This window comes from Hyaloscypha bicolor (assembly GCF_002865645.1).
Source record: "Hyaloscypha bicolor E unplaced genomic scaffold K444scaffold_87, whole genome shotgun sequence".
Taxonomy (NCBI): Eukaryota; Fungi; Ascomycota; class Leotiomycetes; order Helotiales; family Hyaloscyphaceae; genus Hyaloscypha; species Hyaloscypha bicolor.
Window position 1 is genome coordinate 1,644,556 of NW_020194589.1, and position 17,144 is coordinate 1,661,699.

Sequence of the window (17,144 nt, forward strand, 5' to 3'; positions counted from 1 at the left end):
TAAATTATAAAATTAAAAACTATTTCTATTTTAATTAAAAATATAAAAGAGATTTTATAAGAACTATAAAATAAAATTAATCTAATAAATTAGTAATATTTAATAAAAAGGCTTATTTATAAGCTAGAAAACGTAATTACTAATAAGGAAATAGCTATTATATATTAAAGCCTTAATAAATATAGGCTAAAAAATCGCGATTTTAATAAAATAAATAATAATATATATTTTTATTTAAATATTCTTTTTATTATTCTAAGCCAAGTTTTAAGAATTTAAATATAATTATATTCTAATATATATTTTTTTAGAAAAGGGAAATTCTAATATTTCTTATATAACTCGTATTTTTTAGGAAGTCCTAAAAGCTAATTACTTAGAATAGTTCAAATATAAAATAATATAAAAGAGAATAAAAAGGAAAGAATTAGGCTATAGAAAGGTTATATATCTAGTAACTAGTATTAGATATATAATTATAGTATAAATAAATAATATAGCTTTTAAAAATATTTTATAATTACTAAAAATAAATTCAATATTAAATTATATTATATAAACCGGATAATATATTAAAGAATTAATTATATTAATTAATATAATTAATATAATTCAGATTTTTTTTAATTAAATTAAATTATTATATAATTATAATAAATTACTATTTATTTAATAAGTATTAAATAACTAAGATATATATTAGGTAGCTCTAGTTAAACTAAGTTAGAGCTTATATAATAGTAGCTATATATTAGCTTTTAATAATAATAAACTAGTTATTCTCTTATATTTCCCCTTTTTTAATTTAGTTTCGAGTTACTTACTAAGCGCTGCCGCCCCTGATTAGTATAGCGCTAGAGCTAGAGCGGGCGGGAGCGTTACCGGATTAGGCTAGCACGGTCACGTGTATGATCACGTGTGTATTAATCAGATTAATCAGCTTAATTATGATTAATCTAATTAATACGTGAATAGATTATGATTAATGAGTATATTTCGTGATTAGATTAGATTAATGGCCATTAATCTAATCTAATCTAATCTAATCATTTGGCACACTGGGACCGGACTACGTCAAAGTTAGTGGGGTGCCTCTAATCCCAGTATGGGGCTGTAAGGACATTATTATTAGTAACGTTGGCCGGCCTACTGACTTCATTTCCCCCACTGTGAATAGATTGAAGATATTGGAGGGTTGTGAGGCTTGGGAGAGGATTACGCTGGACCTCGAAGCTCTCTAGAGATACGCTAGGGAGAGTACTAGTTGGGTGTATTCGGGAATCTTCATGACTAGGCCTGTATATGCAAAACGCCTCAATTAAAGAGCATACAAGGGCCGGCAGGGCAATATTGAACCGTCTTCAAGGCCAAAACATCAGCGGAAGTGCTAAAGTCTATCTTAGAGATGTGATTAATTATGGTACTGGAAATGAATATATAGCAGGTAGAAATGATTCCCAGATTTTCTTCATTTTCCCGAACCATACTGAGTCTGAGCCCGCTCTATCCTGGAAGCCGCCGATCGCATTGATCTATGCTCCGAGCCCTCATTCCAAGAAAATTGTCCATACCAGAGACGATATATGCGAAGAATGACTTGGCCGATCCGGAGTTGTGAAAACAATTATAACGAGATAGCCGCCTTCAATAGTGAACGTTACATGAATACAGCCCACTGGAAGATTACGACACCGGCATATGCACCCCCGAATCCAATCCGCCTGGTGAATCTCGCATTTGAATGTGTAGGGGCTCCGACATCACCTTAGCGTCCGTGTTGGTCCCAGCTCAGCGGGCTGTTTGTCCCCCAGTCCCCTCTGTAGCCGATTGGGAGGACCGGGTGCTCGTTATTCGTCCCCTTCCTTGGTCTCGCGCTCCAACGACCAATGATAATAGCGAGCCCAACTACAGCGAGAAACCCGATAGTGGCCCCCACGCCAATACCTGCTGCTGCCCCGGGTTTGAGCCCTCCTCCATTATTACTCGCGGCGGGCTTGGAGGCTGATGAGGTACTGGGTGCTGTGGATATTGATGTCTAATTCGGGACTCGAGCTATAAGCTTCATGTTTCCAATCTTTGATGCCAACTCTAAATTTAAAAATGGGGATTATTACTAGCAAGGAAAAAAAGGTACTTACGAATGTCGTACTCTGGAAATCAGTTGATTGGAACCGGACCTGGACGCTGTATGCATTCAACGCCCCTGCACCCCAGGTACTCGTAGTGGTTGACGGGTTGGCAGTTACTCCGTCGGAGATGACAGTCATTACCGTGAAGATAGCATTGAACGGCGAATTGCACCCCATTGTAGTCTCCCAGGTCATGGGAGTCTGGTAGTTACAAAAAAAGGACCTGTGACAAGGTTAATACACAAAACTTTCGTACCGCTTGGAGGCTAGCAACGAACGTTGGGCAGCACGTCACTACAGTTTCCGTGACAGCTCCTGCTGCGTTAAGTGATGTGCAAGCAGACGTGTATCCGGCAGGGCAGATTCCTGGGGAGTAATAATCGGTTCGCGCATCTCCGTAGTTGCTTGGGAAACATCTATCGGTGCTGACAGGTCCAGCAGCATGATAAAAATTGCCTATGATGGGTGGGTTTATAAGGTAAACATTGGCAAAGGAGGAGATACAGGAGGCTGGCGGAGTAAAGGTCGATGTCAAAGCGCCTAGAGACATTTCTAGCGACTTTGATTTTCACCTACGGCTTGTTGATCCACTTTAGTGCCAGTTGGAGAGGCGTACTAACTCGACCTGACGTCCAGACAAGAAGCTTGACAGTTTTAGAGGTGCTGAGAGTGCTGGAAAATAGGCGCTGAATTGACCTCGCTCGGATGTGTTGAAATTAGGGGCCTGAGGCCCCTAATAGGCTTAGTAAGCCCTGGAACGGAGCCTTAGGGGCTGTGCACTAATGGGCTTAAGCCATAGGCTTATTACTGAGTAGATTATGCCCTGTAAGGTTGATTCAGGGCATAATGTGCCCTGTGAGGCTAAATGGGCTCAGCTGAGGTTGAATGGTTCAGTATAAGGCTCTCTGGTTTAGGGGTTTAGTGCATGTGACTTAGGGGGTTCAGGGCTATATATACAGGCTACTTACCACTGTAGAACAGCAGTCAATTCAGTACGTTTTACTTGGGTTACATTGCAAGCACGTGACCCTAGCTCCTTTACTTAGCTAGTTCAACAGGATGATGCCGAGATTCCCTGTTGCCGATCGGACCAGGGCTAGCTATATTAGTGCTAGAAGGCTTCACTGACAACCTTCCTCACCCCTCACATCTGTTTAACTACAACAGCGCAACAAACTGAAAAAAAGGAGTAGATAATCGTGATCTACAACTTAATTATAGTCACATTGGAAGTTTTTAGAATTTTCTGAGCACTTTGAAAAAATTATAAATCTTTTGGTGTTCTTTGGGTGGGGCGATTGAGGGGCCCGGGGGCTTGGGCAGGTGTCGGGTGACCCCTTCTAGTCTACTGAGAAAAAAAGTGGTTAACTTTAAATGATTAAGTGTGGAATTGTGAGGCCGATTTCGTTTCCTACCGTACTGGAATGGCGGCTGGAGAGGTAGCTGACACTGCCTCTCTACTGAGCACCTGTTATGTATACTCTTCTCGTGGCCTCGAATCTGGCCCTAATCCTGCAGCTGCCAACCCATCATGCTCAAGATAACAGCATGGCCAGTAGGGCGATGGATTTGCGAGTTGCGACGGCAACCTCGAAAGCGACTGCGACTCGATCTCGGATCGTCCTTAGGGCCTTACAGTTCACGCGCCTGCTATGCTGTAGTCTGGTGGAGGTCATACTAGATCGAGGGTTACATGTTCAATATAAAGGTAAATATTTTATTCTATACTAATACTATTGTTGAAGGATTCCAGCCCTCATGACTTCCTGGTCCTGGCTCAGAAAGTGTCGTCACGTGGGATGCAACGTTGGGCGCCACTTGGTCACGTGCTAGCATGCCCAGCGTGCACGTACCAGACGCCTCATATACTCTGTAGAATAGGGGTCTTCAATCGTAACTCTTATCAATTGATTCAATATTACACTCTATGTTTACCTTGCTTCCGCACCCTCATAACGTAACCTTTCAACACGCATCTATATTAAGCAAACTGAGATCCAGAAGAAGAAAAAGAAGAAAAAAAGCTCCAAAGGGGACCTTGTCGGAGCCCAAATAGGACCTACCCCCAGAGACAAGACAAGGAAGGTGTAACCGGCCTTAAGGGAGCTAAAACGAGCCCCTGTGAATACTAAAATAGTTCAGGCTTACTTAGCGTGCGCTTATGCCGTACTCAGGAATGCTCACCCTCGGCTCAAGCTTGCTCACCCATAGCTCAGGCTAAAGCAGCAGCAGCTCAGGTCCAGAGACAGAAATGGAAAATGACACGAAAACATTCCCATACCGTACTGCCTGAAACACTTCAAAACTTCAGATGCGACCGAGGATTATTTGCCGAGAAAAAGACAAGGAACCAGATTTCAATGTATTAAAGGTTCTATTAAGCTATATGAAAGTTATTTGGGTGTTATAGTAGAGACGAACTTTTGATGTGTTCCAAGTGAGTACCAGAACGAGCGAAAACTTCCCGAGAAGTTGGAAGGAAATCATTGAAGGATTCGAATGCATTCCGGTTCCCCATGTTCCCATAGAGTGACACATTTCTCAAGAAACCGAGGTAATTTCCTCCGACTTCTTCGCAATCATCAAATACATCGGCGTGAATAGTCCCTCCTTCGCACCAGCCACAAGACTATCAGCTGCTCTTGCCAAGCTCGCCGCAGTTTTCGCACTCCCACCTGGTGCCAGTCGCACCACCTCCAACACAGATAGCAGTCTCTGCACCATACCTCTTACCGGCTTCGTCATTCTCAAGACAGTGAAGAAGTCCCACAACGAACCCATATACTTGAATTCTCCCGCGATAGGATAGTACCAAGGAATGAGATCGGGACGAAGGGACATGTCTTCAGCATGCTGCAATTCAAAGCCAGCCGCTTTAATAGCTCGATGTCCTTCTTGCACTTTCACCATGTTTGCGATGCCATCTCCTTGTTCAATGCCGAGTCTGATCTCTCGATGATGTGGATTGTTCGCGTCGTATTTGTCGGTCATGAGCCACTCATAGACTCCAAATATGCCACCCGGTTTCAAGACGCGGAAGATTTCGGAATACACGCCTTCGAGGCTAGGCGCGTGGCAGGTTGCTTCAATGGCATAGACGGCATCGAAGTTATTGTCTGGAAATGGTAATTCCTGAATACTTGTATTAGACACCACCTAAGAATACGAAGGGGGTTGAGTAGATTGCATACCATGAAATCTCCCTTAATAAACTTAAGACGATCTGACATTCCAGCACGTTCCGCAACAAGAGTGGCACGCTGGATCTGGTAGTCGTTGATATTCAATCCAGTGACATGTATATCGACGAAGTTGGCGATTTCTCGTGCCGGTCCGCCAACTCCGCATCCCACGTCTAGGACTTTCATCTGACTCTTCAGGTTCATCTTCGTTGCCAAATAGTGCTCGTGTCTTGCGATGGCTTGGAGAAAGGGCTCGCTGGCTGCGAAACGACAGAAATGGAAGGATTGGCCCCATGCCTCTTCGTACAATCCTGTTGCGAGATCGTAATAACTACAATGGAATGTCAGTGGTAGGCACAGAGGTACGAAGGAGTCATCATACTTTCGAGTGATGTTTGCATAATCTGCTTTCCTACTCTGATTCATAATAGTAAGCTTGGAATGGAAAGGAGAGGAAGAGATCCTTACCTCTCTGTCTTCTATTGTTTCAATCTTCGCATCTTTATCGTCCCAGTGGCGAAAATAGGCATCTGCTGCTACTTGCTGAGCTTTCGAGTCTTTGCTCAGCATGGCCATGAAGGCAGATTTTTGGTTAGCGGATTGACCGTGCAATGCTTGGTTGAACGCAGCATCACGTTGGTGGTCTTCTTTTGTGAGGTGTGAAGATTGCATGGTATTTGCCGCTGGTGAGGCAGGAAGTTGGGGGGGGAACAATCCTACTAATAGAAGCGCGAACTGAAGCTCAGAAAGAAACAGCTCCGAGGGAGAAAGAAGCTTGAGGGGATAAGGCTGGATTTTGTACTTAATTGAGATTGTGTCCCGCTTCGATGGCTCCAACTTTTTTTTACGTGAAGAGAGTCGTTATCTGACCCTTGTAATTGCGTATTCGTATCTTTCGTCAGTGCCTCAAACGGAAAATTTTGGCATTCTTGATGTGGAATTGGAACTCTCGATGTTGTTCGTCGGCTGGAGAGTTTGACTCCGGGTGTTCAGGGGTCAAGCGAGGGGGCTTGCCAAGATCTCCAACACGAATACGAAATAGCGCACCAAAAACCAAACAGCGGGAACATCCGGTGGCTCACAACAACAAATATGCAAGGTAACCCGAATACGACGTTCGTTGTGAACGCTTACTGAAATTCATATTCTCTGCTTGAAAGATCCAAGAATACTTTGGCCGTGATTGCAAAGCTACCAATGATACGGGTCGTAATGGACAGAAAGGCGGCACCATCTCCCGACAATCCCCTTAAGATTCCTTCATTCTCTCAATTACTGCAACGAATTCCGCTAAGGCAGTAGCTACTTGAATTATTTGACATTGACGCAGTTAATGTCGTTAGTTAAATTACATCCATCCTCCATATTAACAACTAAGTAACACACAAGACTCCCAAGACAGACGAACCTATATTTGCTAAAATGCAAAAACAAAACAAGAAGGTGGATTTGGACACTCAACTCATGTTTTCCTCTTCACCGTACACCACACTCCAACTAAATTTCCCCATTTTCCCTCTCTTTCTCGTTGTGAGCCGGACTCGGCCCAGCCCCGTAACTTCGTTCACTTCTGCGTTGCACATGATCCCGGGCTTCTTCGTAAGTGCTTTCTGAGGTTCTGAACCCGAGTATGCAGCAGTATTCGGCCCAAGCGCCTCTGTCGTAGCTTCCGCCAAATCTGCCACAGCACGAAACGAATTAATCGTCTTCGCTTGCGGGAAAGTTCACAATTGTGCCGTGCGTCCATTCACGAACTGTAAGTTCCTAGCATCCACAAGCCTGCTAGCATCCAGGTAAGCACGATTCAAAATAACGAGAATCCCCATTGATAAGTCCCGTCTCCTAAAGGAACACAAGTTGTGCTGAAATCCTTTTCGTGTTCTGATTGGAGTTGAGTCAATTGGACGTCTGCCAGAGAAACTTTGACTTGTCATAGTAGGGGTCTTGCTTTTGAACATATACGGCCCTCGTGTCCATCAACGTTGGTAGTGCAATCAGAAAAAATGATGAGAAGACGATCCACATCATGATAAATCTTGGTTTCAATCCCGGTAATTTGACGAATGCTTTCAAGGGCAGGCAATACTGCGAACACACTTGCTGGGCTGAATACCAGTGCCGAAAATAAATCGAAACTAACACGGGTTGCCTCCCTCGTTCGCATGAGCATATCTGTCGTTGTGCAGAAGGAAGGATACCCCAAAACAGTTTGCAGGCCTCGTCTAGCAACCAGATTGAAAGAAACATCTCTGAGCTTTGCTTGGCCCATAGTGTAACTGCCTGATACCGAATCTAGCGCGAAGAGACTTTAGGACCCATTAATACCAAATCCTAATAAACTTTACCAAAACATTTCCTTATCTTTCCCTCTATTCCAATCTACCACCTTAGCGGCATATTTGTATCGTTAACATCGCTCTCTCCAAACGGGACAGTTAACGCTGGTGAGAGAATGGGCAATTGGAGTGACATTGTGATATGCCTTTACTCTACGCATCAACTAACTCCAAAAGCGTCGCCTCAGCACTCTTGTAACTGTAACTCACAAAGTCGCTGTCTAGGAGAATTTGCCCACTACCTGCTGCTAGAGCAGAACCATCCCTTTCGTGATCATCGCGGAACATAGTTTCTTTTTCCATCCCTCGGAGGAAAACCCTTGGCCACTCCACGTTTACTCAACAAGAGAACCTCACAGGGCCAGAGGGCTAGATGATGTCAATTTGGATGGGGACATGGCGAAGAAGACTTGAGAGGAGCATAGTAAAGATTTCAAGTGCTGGTGCGAGACAGGAAGACTCTGCCTTAGGGAGGAGTATTGAACTCAGTCTCGCTTAGCTTTCGGTTGTGAGCGAGCTGGAAAAAGGGGTTCGGGGAAACGCAAAGTCGAAATCGAAGTAGCATAGTGGTGAGAATATTACGAGAATATTGTACGAAAGAACCAAAATGAGTGTCTTGTCTTTAGCACGTCTGATGACTCTTCTCATACAATGTATGCCAGCGTTTCCCCTCAATTTTGTACAAAGCTCGACCATTCCGGACAGTATCCGCAACCAGCCTCTGCAAAGAACACTAACTCTATCGCCATTGGCCAGCGCAACCAAAAGGGTACATCTAATATAAGCAGGGAGGGTGGTTGGAGATTGCTTGAGCATGGACCAGTTGCGTTTCCGAAAAGACAATCTGACCGCCAAAGAGAATATGCAGAACTTAGAACGGATCCTAGCAGCGCCTGGTGTCTGGTAATACAACTGATTGGAGAAATTTTGCGGAATGCACTACGCAGCAAAGTTTAGCTGAGACTAAGTCATTTTGAGCAAGGTTGAATTGAGAACAGTGAGAAGTGAACCAAGTGAACCGAACTAGTATCTTCGTAAAATTTTACATTTCGCACTTATATTCGAGTTCACCAAAGTTGTAAACTGCAAACTCCTATAATTATTCAATTTCCACGATCCCGCTACCTTGGCTTCATCTTGAACATTTCACAGCCCGAGCCACACCTCGAGGAGCCACAACACTCTGCCGCGCCTTGTTTGAAAATCCTATCGATAACCGCTATGGATCGTCTTCAAGCCTCTCGACCATAGATTCCAGGTCTCGCAACTTATACGCGAAGATTCAGAATAACAAGAGGAAGATCTTCGATCGTTATCTTGGGACAGAAGATGAAGATCCACAACATGCATCCAAGAAGATTGTATCTCCCTTTATGAGGCTACCTGTTGAAGTGCGCCAGATTATATATTCTTACGACATACCAGACATGCTAGTCACTGTCACAGCTAATTATGAGATTATTTGGAAGGAGCGGTTTGGACGGGACCGTAAGCGTTGCTGCCCGGCCCTCTTAGGAACGAATCGAACGATCTACTGTGGGTCGGTGGGACAGTACTAGGCCTCAACCGAGTATTGGATTCCCCTCGACAAAGATTGTTTGGGATTTGCAATCGGAAGTTTATGCTCAAGACCTCAACAACTTCGTCAACCGTTCCTTCCTCAACATCATCGACGAAAGTTTCGGGCACGCTCTCTACTATATCAACGAAATCACCACCTTCCGGCTCATTGTTTAGCACTGCTCCCAGCTCCACACTGGAGTTAGGGCTTCCATTCGGTTTTAGATTCCTCGCAAAATTAGATCTCTTTGTTCACCTCATCCATATGGCTCGGTCGAAGGATTGAAAGCGGTCACTAAGTTCAAAACTAAAGTGGACCAAAGGGAAGCACTGCAGCACCTTGAACTACTAGAAGGTCTCTCGAACTATTTCTCCCCGTCGGGACCTGGAAATTTGCAAGACCTCAACCTTTACACTATGCGTGGTGACCGATATTTCCGCTCGTATGTATTGAGTGATGTGGGCTATAACGTATTGGCTGCTGCAGAACAGCAGGCACTTATATGCGAAAGTCTGAAGTTGAATCTTCATGCTCTGCAAAATTCGGTTATCTGGTAGTGTTCGTTTGATACAAACAGGGGAGCGAGTTTCCATTTTTTTAATACTTCGAGGAAGTCATAGGCGAAGTTGAAGAAGTGACAGAGCAATATTTCAAGCGGGTGGAGAGGAACATACTTGGAGTTTATGATGAGGAAGAAGAAAACTAAGGCGCTTTTGAATCAACGTTAACTTTCCCACGGTGCACAGAATGGGACATTGAGAAAATCTCCTCTCCATCTACCACATCCGCCTCTGGCGTCAAAAGGCCGACAACTCGCTCAGTTGGGGAGCAGCAGACGAACGAAGGTGGACTCTTGGATAGACAGAGAACCGGGCGCGAAAGATAGAATATACTGTTCAGCTAGTTCACTCCGCAAACTATTTAAATAAAGGGTAATTCAGGAAGGGTTAATACAAAGTGACTTGTGCGTGATTTCATGTAGAGCGCATCTTATGCCACCTTCCCCTGAAAATGTTTTCTACCACCCGTTGCAAAATTCACCTCTGCATCGCTCCTGCAATGAGTCTAAAGCTTCTCAAACCATGGATTTCTCATTGCTAACTTCGATCGTCTCCTCAGCCGACGTTGAGTTCCCGCCCTTGTTAACGAGACCCATATCCGCCGCGAAGGTAGAGTGGGGCACCCACTTTGAGGAAGTCCGAGGAGATGTCTCTTCCAGCATGCGGTCCACTTGCTCGAGGGAGAGACCCTTGGTCTCAGGGACGAGAAAGTATGCGAATGTGAGAGATATGCAGCAGAGTCCTCCCCACATGAAGAACACCTTGGCACCGAGGTTTGCATCGTGCTTCTCTGTACCCACGAGGTATGGAGTGATAACGCCGATGATCTGATATCGGTTAGTAATGCTTTGATGTCGCGGGGGAGACAAGAGGAGGGACTCACGCAGTTCCAAAACCAGTTGGAGGAGGTGGCAAGACCAACACCTCGGGAGCGGATCGGAATGGGGAAGACTTCTCCAACGACGACCCATGCGACAGGTCCCCAGGTGACTGAGAAGAAAGCGATGTTGAAGCAGATAAAGGCAATCATCGCAGAAACAGCGGAATTGTTGTGTTTCTCGAGCCTTCCGGCAGTGACGCCAATAACGCCTACAATGAGTTGCGATGCGATCATACCAACTGCCCCCCATATAAGAAGGCTTCGGCGGCCAATCTTGTCAACGGCCCAGAACGCAACTGGAGTGCAGACTGTATTGACGAGTGCGGTGAGGATAGAGATCAAGAACGGATTGTGAATCGTTCCAAGGGAGGTGAAGAATACATTTCCAAAGTAGAAGATAAAGTTGATACCAGTGAGTTGTTGCATCATTTGCATCATGATACCGAGAATTGACCTTCGAAGGTTGCTGCTTCCGTCGGAAAGCGAGCCTGAGAAGCAATTGGTCCAGCCTCCGATATATGATGTTTGTGGGATAACAGACTGCTCGTACTCAAAATTCGCAACAATTTCTGCTAGTTCGTCTTGGATGTATTCGGAATCTATTGGCTGTCCACGGACGGAAGCTAGAGCTTTTGCGGCCTCCTCGACCCTCCCCTTTTTGACGAAGTAACGCGGTGATTCGGGAAGGAACACTAGACCAATAGCTAAGACAAGAGCCCAAGCGAATTGGATGGCGATGGGAATACGGTATGATCCACTGTCGTTTCGCTGCTTCGTGCCGTAAACAGCGCCGTTGGCGATAAGAATACCGATTGTAATGCAGAATTGGTATCCGGAAACGAGAGCACCGCGAACCTTTCGGGGAGCAATTTCTGACATGTATAATATGACTACTGAAGTTAGCTGAATGCTGTCTAATGGGGAAGAAATACTAGGAAACCATACCAATGGCCGAAATGAAACGACCAGGGACCATGACTCCCAGACTCGTTGAAGCAGTCTCGAGGATACATCCAACTGTGAAAACTCCGCATCCGACGATAATAGTCACGCGACGACCAATAAAATCGGCAATGTCTCCAGCCGCGATAGCACCGAAAAATGTACCAGCTGAAAGAATCGACGTAGTCAAAGACTGATCCTGAGCCGTAAGGTGGAAGGCGTTTACAGCAGCTGTGTCACTGGCAGCTGGCTTAGGGAGGCCGGTGTATTGGGTGATAAAATATGGCATGGCCAGAACACCAGACATCCAACCGGTGTCATACCCGAAAAAGATGCCCCCAAACGCAGCAAAGGCACATATGAGGTAAGCTTTCAGTGTGACTGGAGCTTCGATCCGGCCGACATCAGTCGTGCCATGGATAGCAACTCCTCCGCCGCCCATGGTGAAGTTGTTGCGGTTGGTGCGTTGTAAGTTGTACGGAGACCAGATCCGGACAACCGACGGTGGTTGAACGGGGAAAAATTAAAAAGACGTGGAGGGGACAAGAGTAGGGAGAAACCAAAAAGTGGCAGGTCGATGAACTTATACTACAACCCAGCAGGAGAGAGAAAATCAAGATACCTACGCAAATATGTAATCCAGCACATCTAAGCCAGTTAATGACTTCGGTCCTCGATAGACCGAGGTCATGCAGATGGAGCTTGGAGCTGGGAGTGGGTCCGGGGAATAAATTGTCGAGTTGAATTAGACACCTTTGAAAGTCGTGAGGTTATTTGAAATCGACAAATCCAAAAAGGCCCTTCTTAAAGTGGAGCAAAAGTGGAGCGAACGGTGGAGCGGAAGGCACAGTTGTGGAGGTACCTTCGTCCCCGCCCCCGGATTGGTGTAAGTGAGGAATCTTGTATGATTATCGGTCCTTCTACACAGACTTTATTGGGTGGATGTGCCTTATAGGAATAGATAAAAGGTGCGCGCTTAAATGTGGCAGAGGAGTGTGGCCTCGACGTCGTTCGCGAACCGAAAGGGGACTCGCGTACATTGACATCTACGGAAAGCACGGCACCTACTCGCTAAAGCCCCTTAAAACGTGGGGCTGAACAAGCTACGTTACTCGAGAACCGCATGAGCTGTTAACAAAAGAGGTTTCGGCGCAAATCAAGCTTTGTCACTTTACTAAAACACTGCCTCTAAATGGCCAATTTGGCAGCCTGGATCGTACAGAAGTATTATTCCTGAATTGCAATCGGCCTATAAGACCCATATAGTAAAGCTCCAATGTTGAACACGTGTGACCGATATCATGACAGATGCCTCAACCCTCCAGACTCCCCAAGGCGGAGTGGGTGGTCGGGGAGGCTACGAGGATCCACCTTATCGAACGCCTAGCCTCGGCGGCTCTGTGGAGCCCGGGGCTCCCTTTCGAACTAGATGCTTACTGTACTAAGAACGCTCGGTTTTCAGCCCCGGGCTGGCAGATATCAAATGGACACTACGGAGAATCTCTCCGACACTGAGCGGTAAGGCTATGAACTAGTCGTTCCAGTGGTCAAAGTCCTTGGTGAGCCGAAATATCAGCGGATGAGTAGAAACAGCTAGGTGGACTGCCCAACCTTGAGAACACGTCAGACCATCCAAAGCGTCTCAAGGACGATATCTATCCAGAAGTATATCCCTGAAAGACGGATATCTGAATTCCAAGATGGACCGAATTTCCAAGCCGGAAAGTGCATGTTTTCATTGAATAATACAACTGGGAGACTCACAGGACTTCTCTCCGGGTTGTTTCTCTTCCTCATCTTCAATTCCTCCTTCTGTATTCTTCACATGTAGTGTAATTTTCGCTATAAAGTATTGCAATCCCAGTGAAACCTCTGAGCGACCGCCTCAGTCATATACCGAGCCATTAACGACTGTCATAATCAAGTGAAAAGGAATCGAAGCGATCGAGTGCATTAGTAGATCCAACTCTCAATATATCGTGACCTCACGATCTGCGGCATTCCGGAACCAAAGCCCCGGTACTTCATTTGCAAGTCCAATCCGCATAAAGCCATCCGAGCGACCAGGAAAACTGCATTCTTTGAGGAAAAGCGCCACATGTTTGGGTGGCCGACCATACTGAAGCATACTCAAGCAAAAGACAGGACGCGGGTCAAGTTCCGCTATTTCGTTTCGAGCATCAACCATGACTACCACCTTCTGATCTGAGCCTTCCTTTCGCAAGTAAGAAATGGGAGAAATGCCTGCTCGCGCATCTCGTGAGTACAAGTGAGCGAGGACCCCGCGAAGTTTCGCAAAGCCGTCTCGTACTTCTCCTGTTCGGTTGAAGGTTGCTGTTTCGCATTTTGCCTCGAGAACCGATGCAGAAGGTTGGTGCCTTGAAGTAAACGGTGGAAAGGTAATTGGACCAGCTCTCGAAGCCCACGAGAAAGACGGCGCAAAGTATATGCGATGTCGGGAACATTCCATTCCGTCCTCGGATCTCCAAAGTAAGCCGTGCACCAAGCCCTTTTGCCATAAACCGGCAAGATAGCCTCCCATCAGATCGGCGGGCATTCTGTCCGCGACACCGGAGAGAGCTGGGAGAGTGTCCCGCTCGAAGGTCATTTCCTTTGTCGTGTAGTCGCCCAGGACTCGGAACCAGAGGACGGTCTCTTTGTTGCAGGATGAAGAGAGTGTTGGTCCGAGATATCTATCGCCCTTCCCTGACTTGCGGCTTTCCTGAAGAATTTGTGCGTATGCAAGCTTCATACATCCTGATACAGCTTCGTCATTGCCTTTCCAAATACCGTCACATTCGCATTGATAGCCAGTTCGGCATTCGAAGACAATTTCCTGCTCCGTGTAGTGAAGGATTCGGGTCGCAAGAAGTCTCTCTTGGAAGCACTAAGCGCGACTGAACAACGGATATGCAACATCGCTCATCCTCGAATTAAACATATGTTCGTGCTTAATTTGTTTCCTTGCAAATATTTGGTGAGAGTTCAATGGAGCGGGTATCTCTGCTCTGTTGGTGAAAGAGAGACATGTGCTATCGCTGTCATCTGACGATGTGGCTGCAATGGTGATAAATGAACCCGCATATATGGAAGCCATTTGTGCCGACTGCTCTTGCCAGTCTTTTATGTCATCTTGTACAATGCACAGCGAGTCGATCCAGACGTATCTCAAACCAACCCGGCGAGTAATAGTGATAGCGTCCTGAAAAATTCTGGGAAGTTCTTCCCATTTGATCTCCCGCGTTCGCCGCGTGTAGGTTGTGAGAGTGGTTTTGATGAGTGACGTTCCCCACCTGTGGGAAAGGGCTGTGTACCTCCCACTCTCGCCAGCAGACTCATAAAGCTTTGGATTTTGACCATCGCTGATATCGATCAATCGTTTGGGAAGTGGGGTCGAGTCATTAGAAGGGCATATCTGGTGTTTCATAGTGCATTCCATTATCCATTTTCTTATATTTCGATAGCTCTCATCTGACTGTGAGTTTGCAGGGATGTGAGAAGCTGATTTGATCACATTCCATGGGCTTGGAGGAGCTCCTATAGAAATTGTATTAACAACTTCGACATCAACCTCTGTCTGTGCCTTGATTGAATACCATGCCTTCATAGGGCCCAACGTTCCACACGAACTAGAATGTTCACAGAAAACATCTTCCTCCGTTTATTGGACCTGAAACATTCTCTCCGTGGCAGGAAAACACCAGCGGATGGTAAAGAGGTTGAAATGAGATGACTTACCACGGAGCAAGTAATATTCCAACCTCAGACCCGAAAAATTGACCAACAGCCCTTCTTCGGGATTTGCTACAAAGTTTACCAGTGGAGCATCTTTATAATCCAACTTTAAAGGATCAATAACATCGGTAATCCCCTCCTGAAGCATTGCACAAGTTTGACAATCCGGTTTCAGAGATTTTCCGTGGGACGACTCCACTAGCCGCAGGCGATTCTTCAGATCATCCACCGGCCAGGGTTCGTGTAACTCGAAGTAAGATTTTAGGTACTCGTATCACCTGTCCTTGAAACCGTCACCCTCCTTCCCCCAGTCCAGTATTTCGGGGCAACCATTAAGAAAAGATGTCAAAGCACAATGAAAGCTCACATGAGGCTCGGAAGTCGTTGAGGAAGCCACTTCGTTGAGGGCATAGCATACAAGACAGCGTCGATTCCAACGATTGCAGTGAGGGGGAATGTTGTGGTAAACCTTCTCGAGGGCTTGGTCGGCAGGATCGTTTGGGACACTAGAAGAGCCCGGAACACTTCTAGCTGCCTCCGCGTCGATGAGACCTTTCGCATAGCTTGTTATGTCAATTTCCTTAACGCCTTGACGGTCACGGGTTTCGAGGAGGATTGCTATGACCCCGGCGAAGTTGGCAGCCCTGCGTTGCCCTGCGTCATCGGAGGCAAAGTCCATCTCGCTCGTAGATCCCGGGGAATGTAAATACACCGGGCTCTGCTCTCTGTGGACAAAGTTCTTGAACCGCGGAGTGTTGTTGTTCGAAGGTGACAAGAGATATCGTGCACGCGCCAGTGGATGCAGATTGACCGGAACTTGATGGTTCGCCGAAATCACGTGAGCTGAGGCTCCAGCGTCTCAGCTGGGGTAATTCTACATGCAGAACCACCACCACCAGTAAAGCCTTTCATCCCGTTCTTAAGAAGCTCTAGCATGCCGAGCCCCTCGTTGGCTGAGAGTGCTTCCCTTACAGGGCAAATGGATTCTCCCTCGAAGCCCACAGAACAACGCCGTCACGTGCTCCTTTTCCAGCCTTCCAACAGACATTCGGGAAATGATCTGGCTGGAATCCTTTGAGACTAGAATTATCTGCCTGCACATCCATCAGCGGCTCACTCCGCCCCATCGTGATACCACCGGGCGAGAGCTCCATATATTCCAAAAAACTGTGGCCATATCTTTCAGCTGCACGGTGTTGACGGGATCCAATGCTGGAACTGTCGGCTCTGAAAGCCCAACTACTCCCGACGAAGTTTTTCAGCAATATTCGAGCTTTGTCCGCAAAGAAGCGGAGAAAAATGGAGGAGATATGGGAACTCTGGCCGGTAGAACACCGTGAGGCCCAGTCCAATTGTACGTGTGTCGTGAGAGCCGAGCACTTGCTCTGAAACGGTATCAGAGGGAATTCGCAGGGGTACCTATGCTGGCTCAAGGTCGCAGAGCCATATACGATTGGGAGCACAGAATCCAGGCTGATGACCAGATATGGAACCAACGGGAATTGTGGGAGAAGAAAGTCTGGGTTGACTTCGAACGGGATGTCATTCTCATCGATACGCTGGAGAGAGGAACCTTGAGCCAGAACTTGGCGCCGAGACCGGCCGATCCCCTTGAATTGATGAGGCTGCATGCAGAAGAAGAGTTAAAGAAGATCCGAAGGTTAGCAGTTGGTGGCCGATGGCTATGCAAAGGGGAAGCAATAACTTCGCCTGGATTGGGCCGTCCTTGATGGGCAACATGGTACTGAGACCATGACAAATGTTACTTGGACAAGAGCAAGCGAGTATCTATGCTTAGCTGCCGACGTATGTGTACGAG

General features: G+C 46.3%; 4 protein-coding genes across 4 annotated transcripts; all 4 read right to left on the reverse strand.

Annotated features, from left to right (window-relative positions):
• Positions 1-1,338: 1,338 nt before the first annotated feature.
• K444DRAFT_590740 (uncharacterized protein) lies at positions 1,339-2,856 on the reverse strand. The gene is made up of 3 exons (XM_024878161.1): positions 2,408-2,856; positions 2,139-2,352; positions 1,339-2,035 (listed from the first exon to the last, which is right to left on the reverse strand). Exons 1-3 carry the CDS (start codon positions 2,677-2,679, stop codon positions 1,766-1,768), a joined length of 756 nt encoding a protein of 251 aa, XP_024735732.1. The 5' UTR covers positions 2,680-2,856; the 3' UTR covers positions 1,339-1,765.
• Positions 2,857-4,582: 1,726 nt separating this feature from the next.
• K444DRAFT_562761 (uncharacterized protein) lies at positions 4,583-5,983 on the reverse strand (the record flags this gene model as incomplete). The annotated part of the gene is made up of 4 exons (XM_024877001.1): positions 4,583-5,261; positions 5,321-5,642; positions 5,694-5,728; positions 5,780-5,983. 4 exons carry the CDS (start codon positions 5,981-5,983, stop codon positions 4,671-4,673), a joined length of 1,152 nt encoding a protein of 383 aa, XP_024735733.1. The 3' UTR covers positions 4,583-4,670.
• A 4,171-nt stretch (positions 5,984-10,154) lies between these two features.
• Positions 10,155-12,032, reverse strand: K444DRAFT_590745 (general substrate transporter; the record flags this gene model as incomplete). The annotated part of the gene is made up of 3 exons (XM_024878162.1): positions 10,155-10,595; positions 10,652-11,551; positions 11,589-12,032. The coding sequence occupies 3 exons, from the start codon at positions 12,030-12,032 to the stop codon at positions 10,284-10,286; spliced, it is 1,656 nt and encodes a 551-aa protein (XP_024735734.1). The 3' UTR covers positions 10,155-10,283.
• Positions 12,033-14,293: 2,261 nt separating this feature from the next.
• K444DRAFT_416789 (HET-domain-containing protein) lies at positions 14,294-15,580 on the reverse strand. The gene is made up of 2 exons (XM_024872669.1): positions 15,329-15,580; positions 14,294-15,127 (listed from the first exon to the last, which is right to left on the reverse strand). Exons 1-2 carry the CDS (start codon positions 15,471-15,473, stop codon positions 14,478-14,480), a joined length of 795 nt encoding a protein of 264 aa, XP_024735735.1. The 5' UTR covers positions 15,474-15,580; the 3' UTR covers positions 14,294-14,477.
• Positions 15,581-17,144: the final 1,564 nt, after the last annotated feature.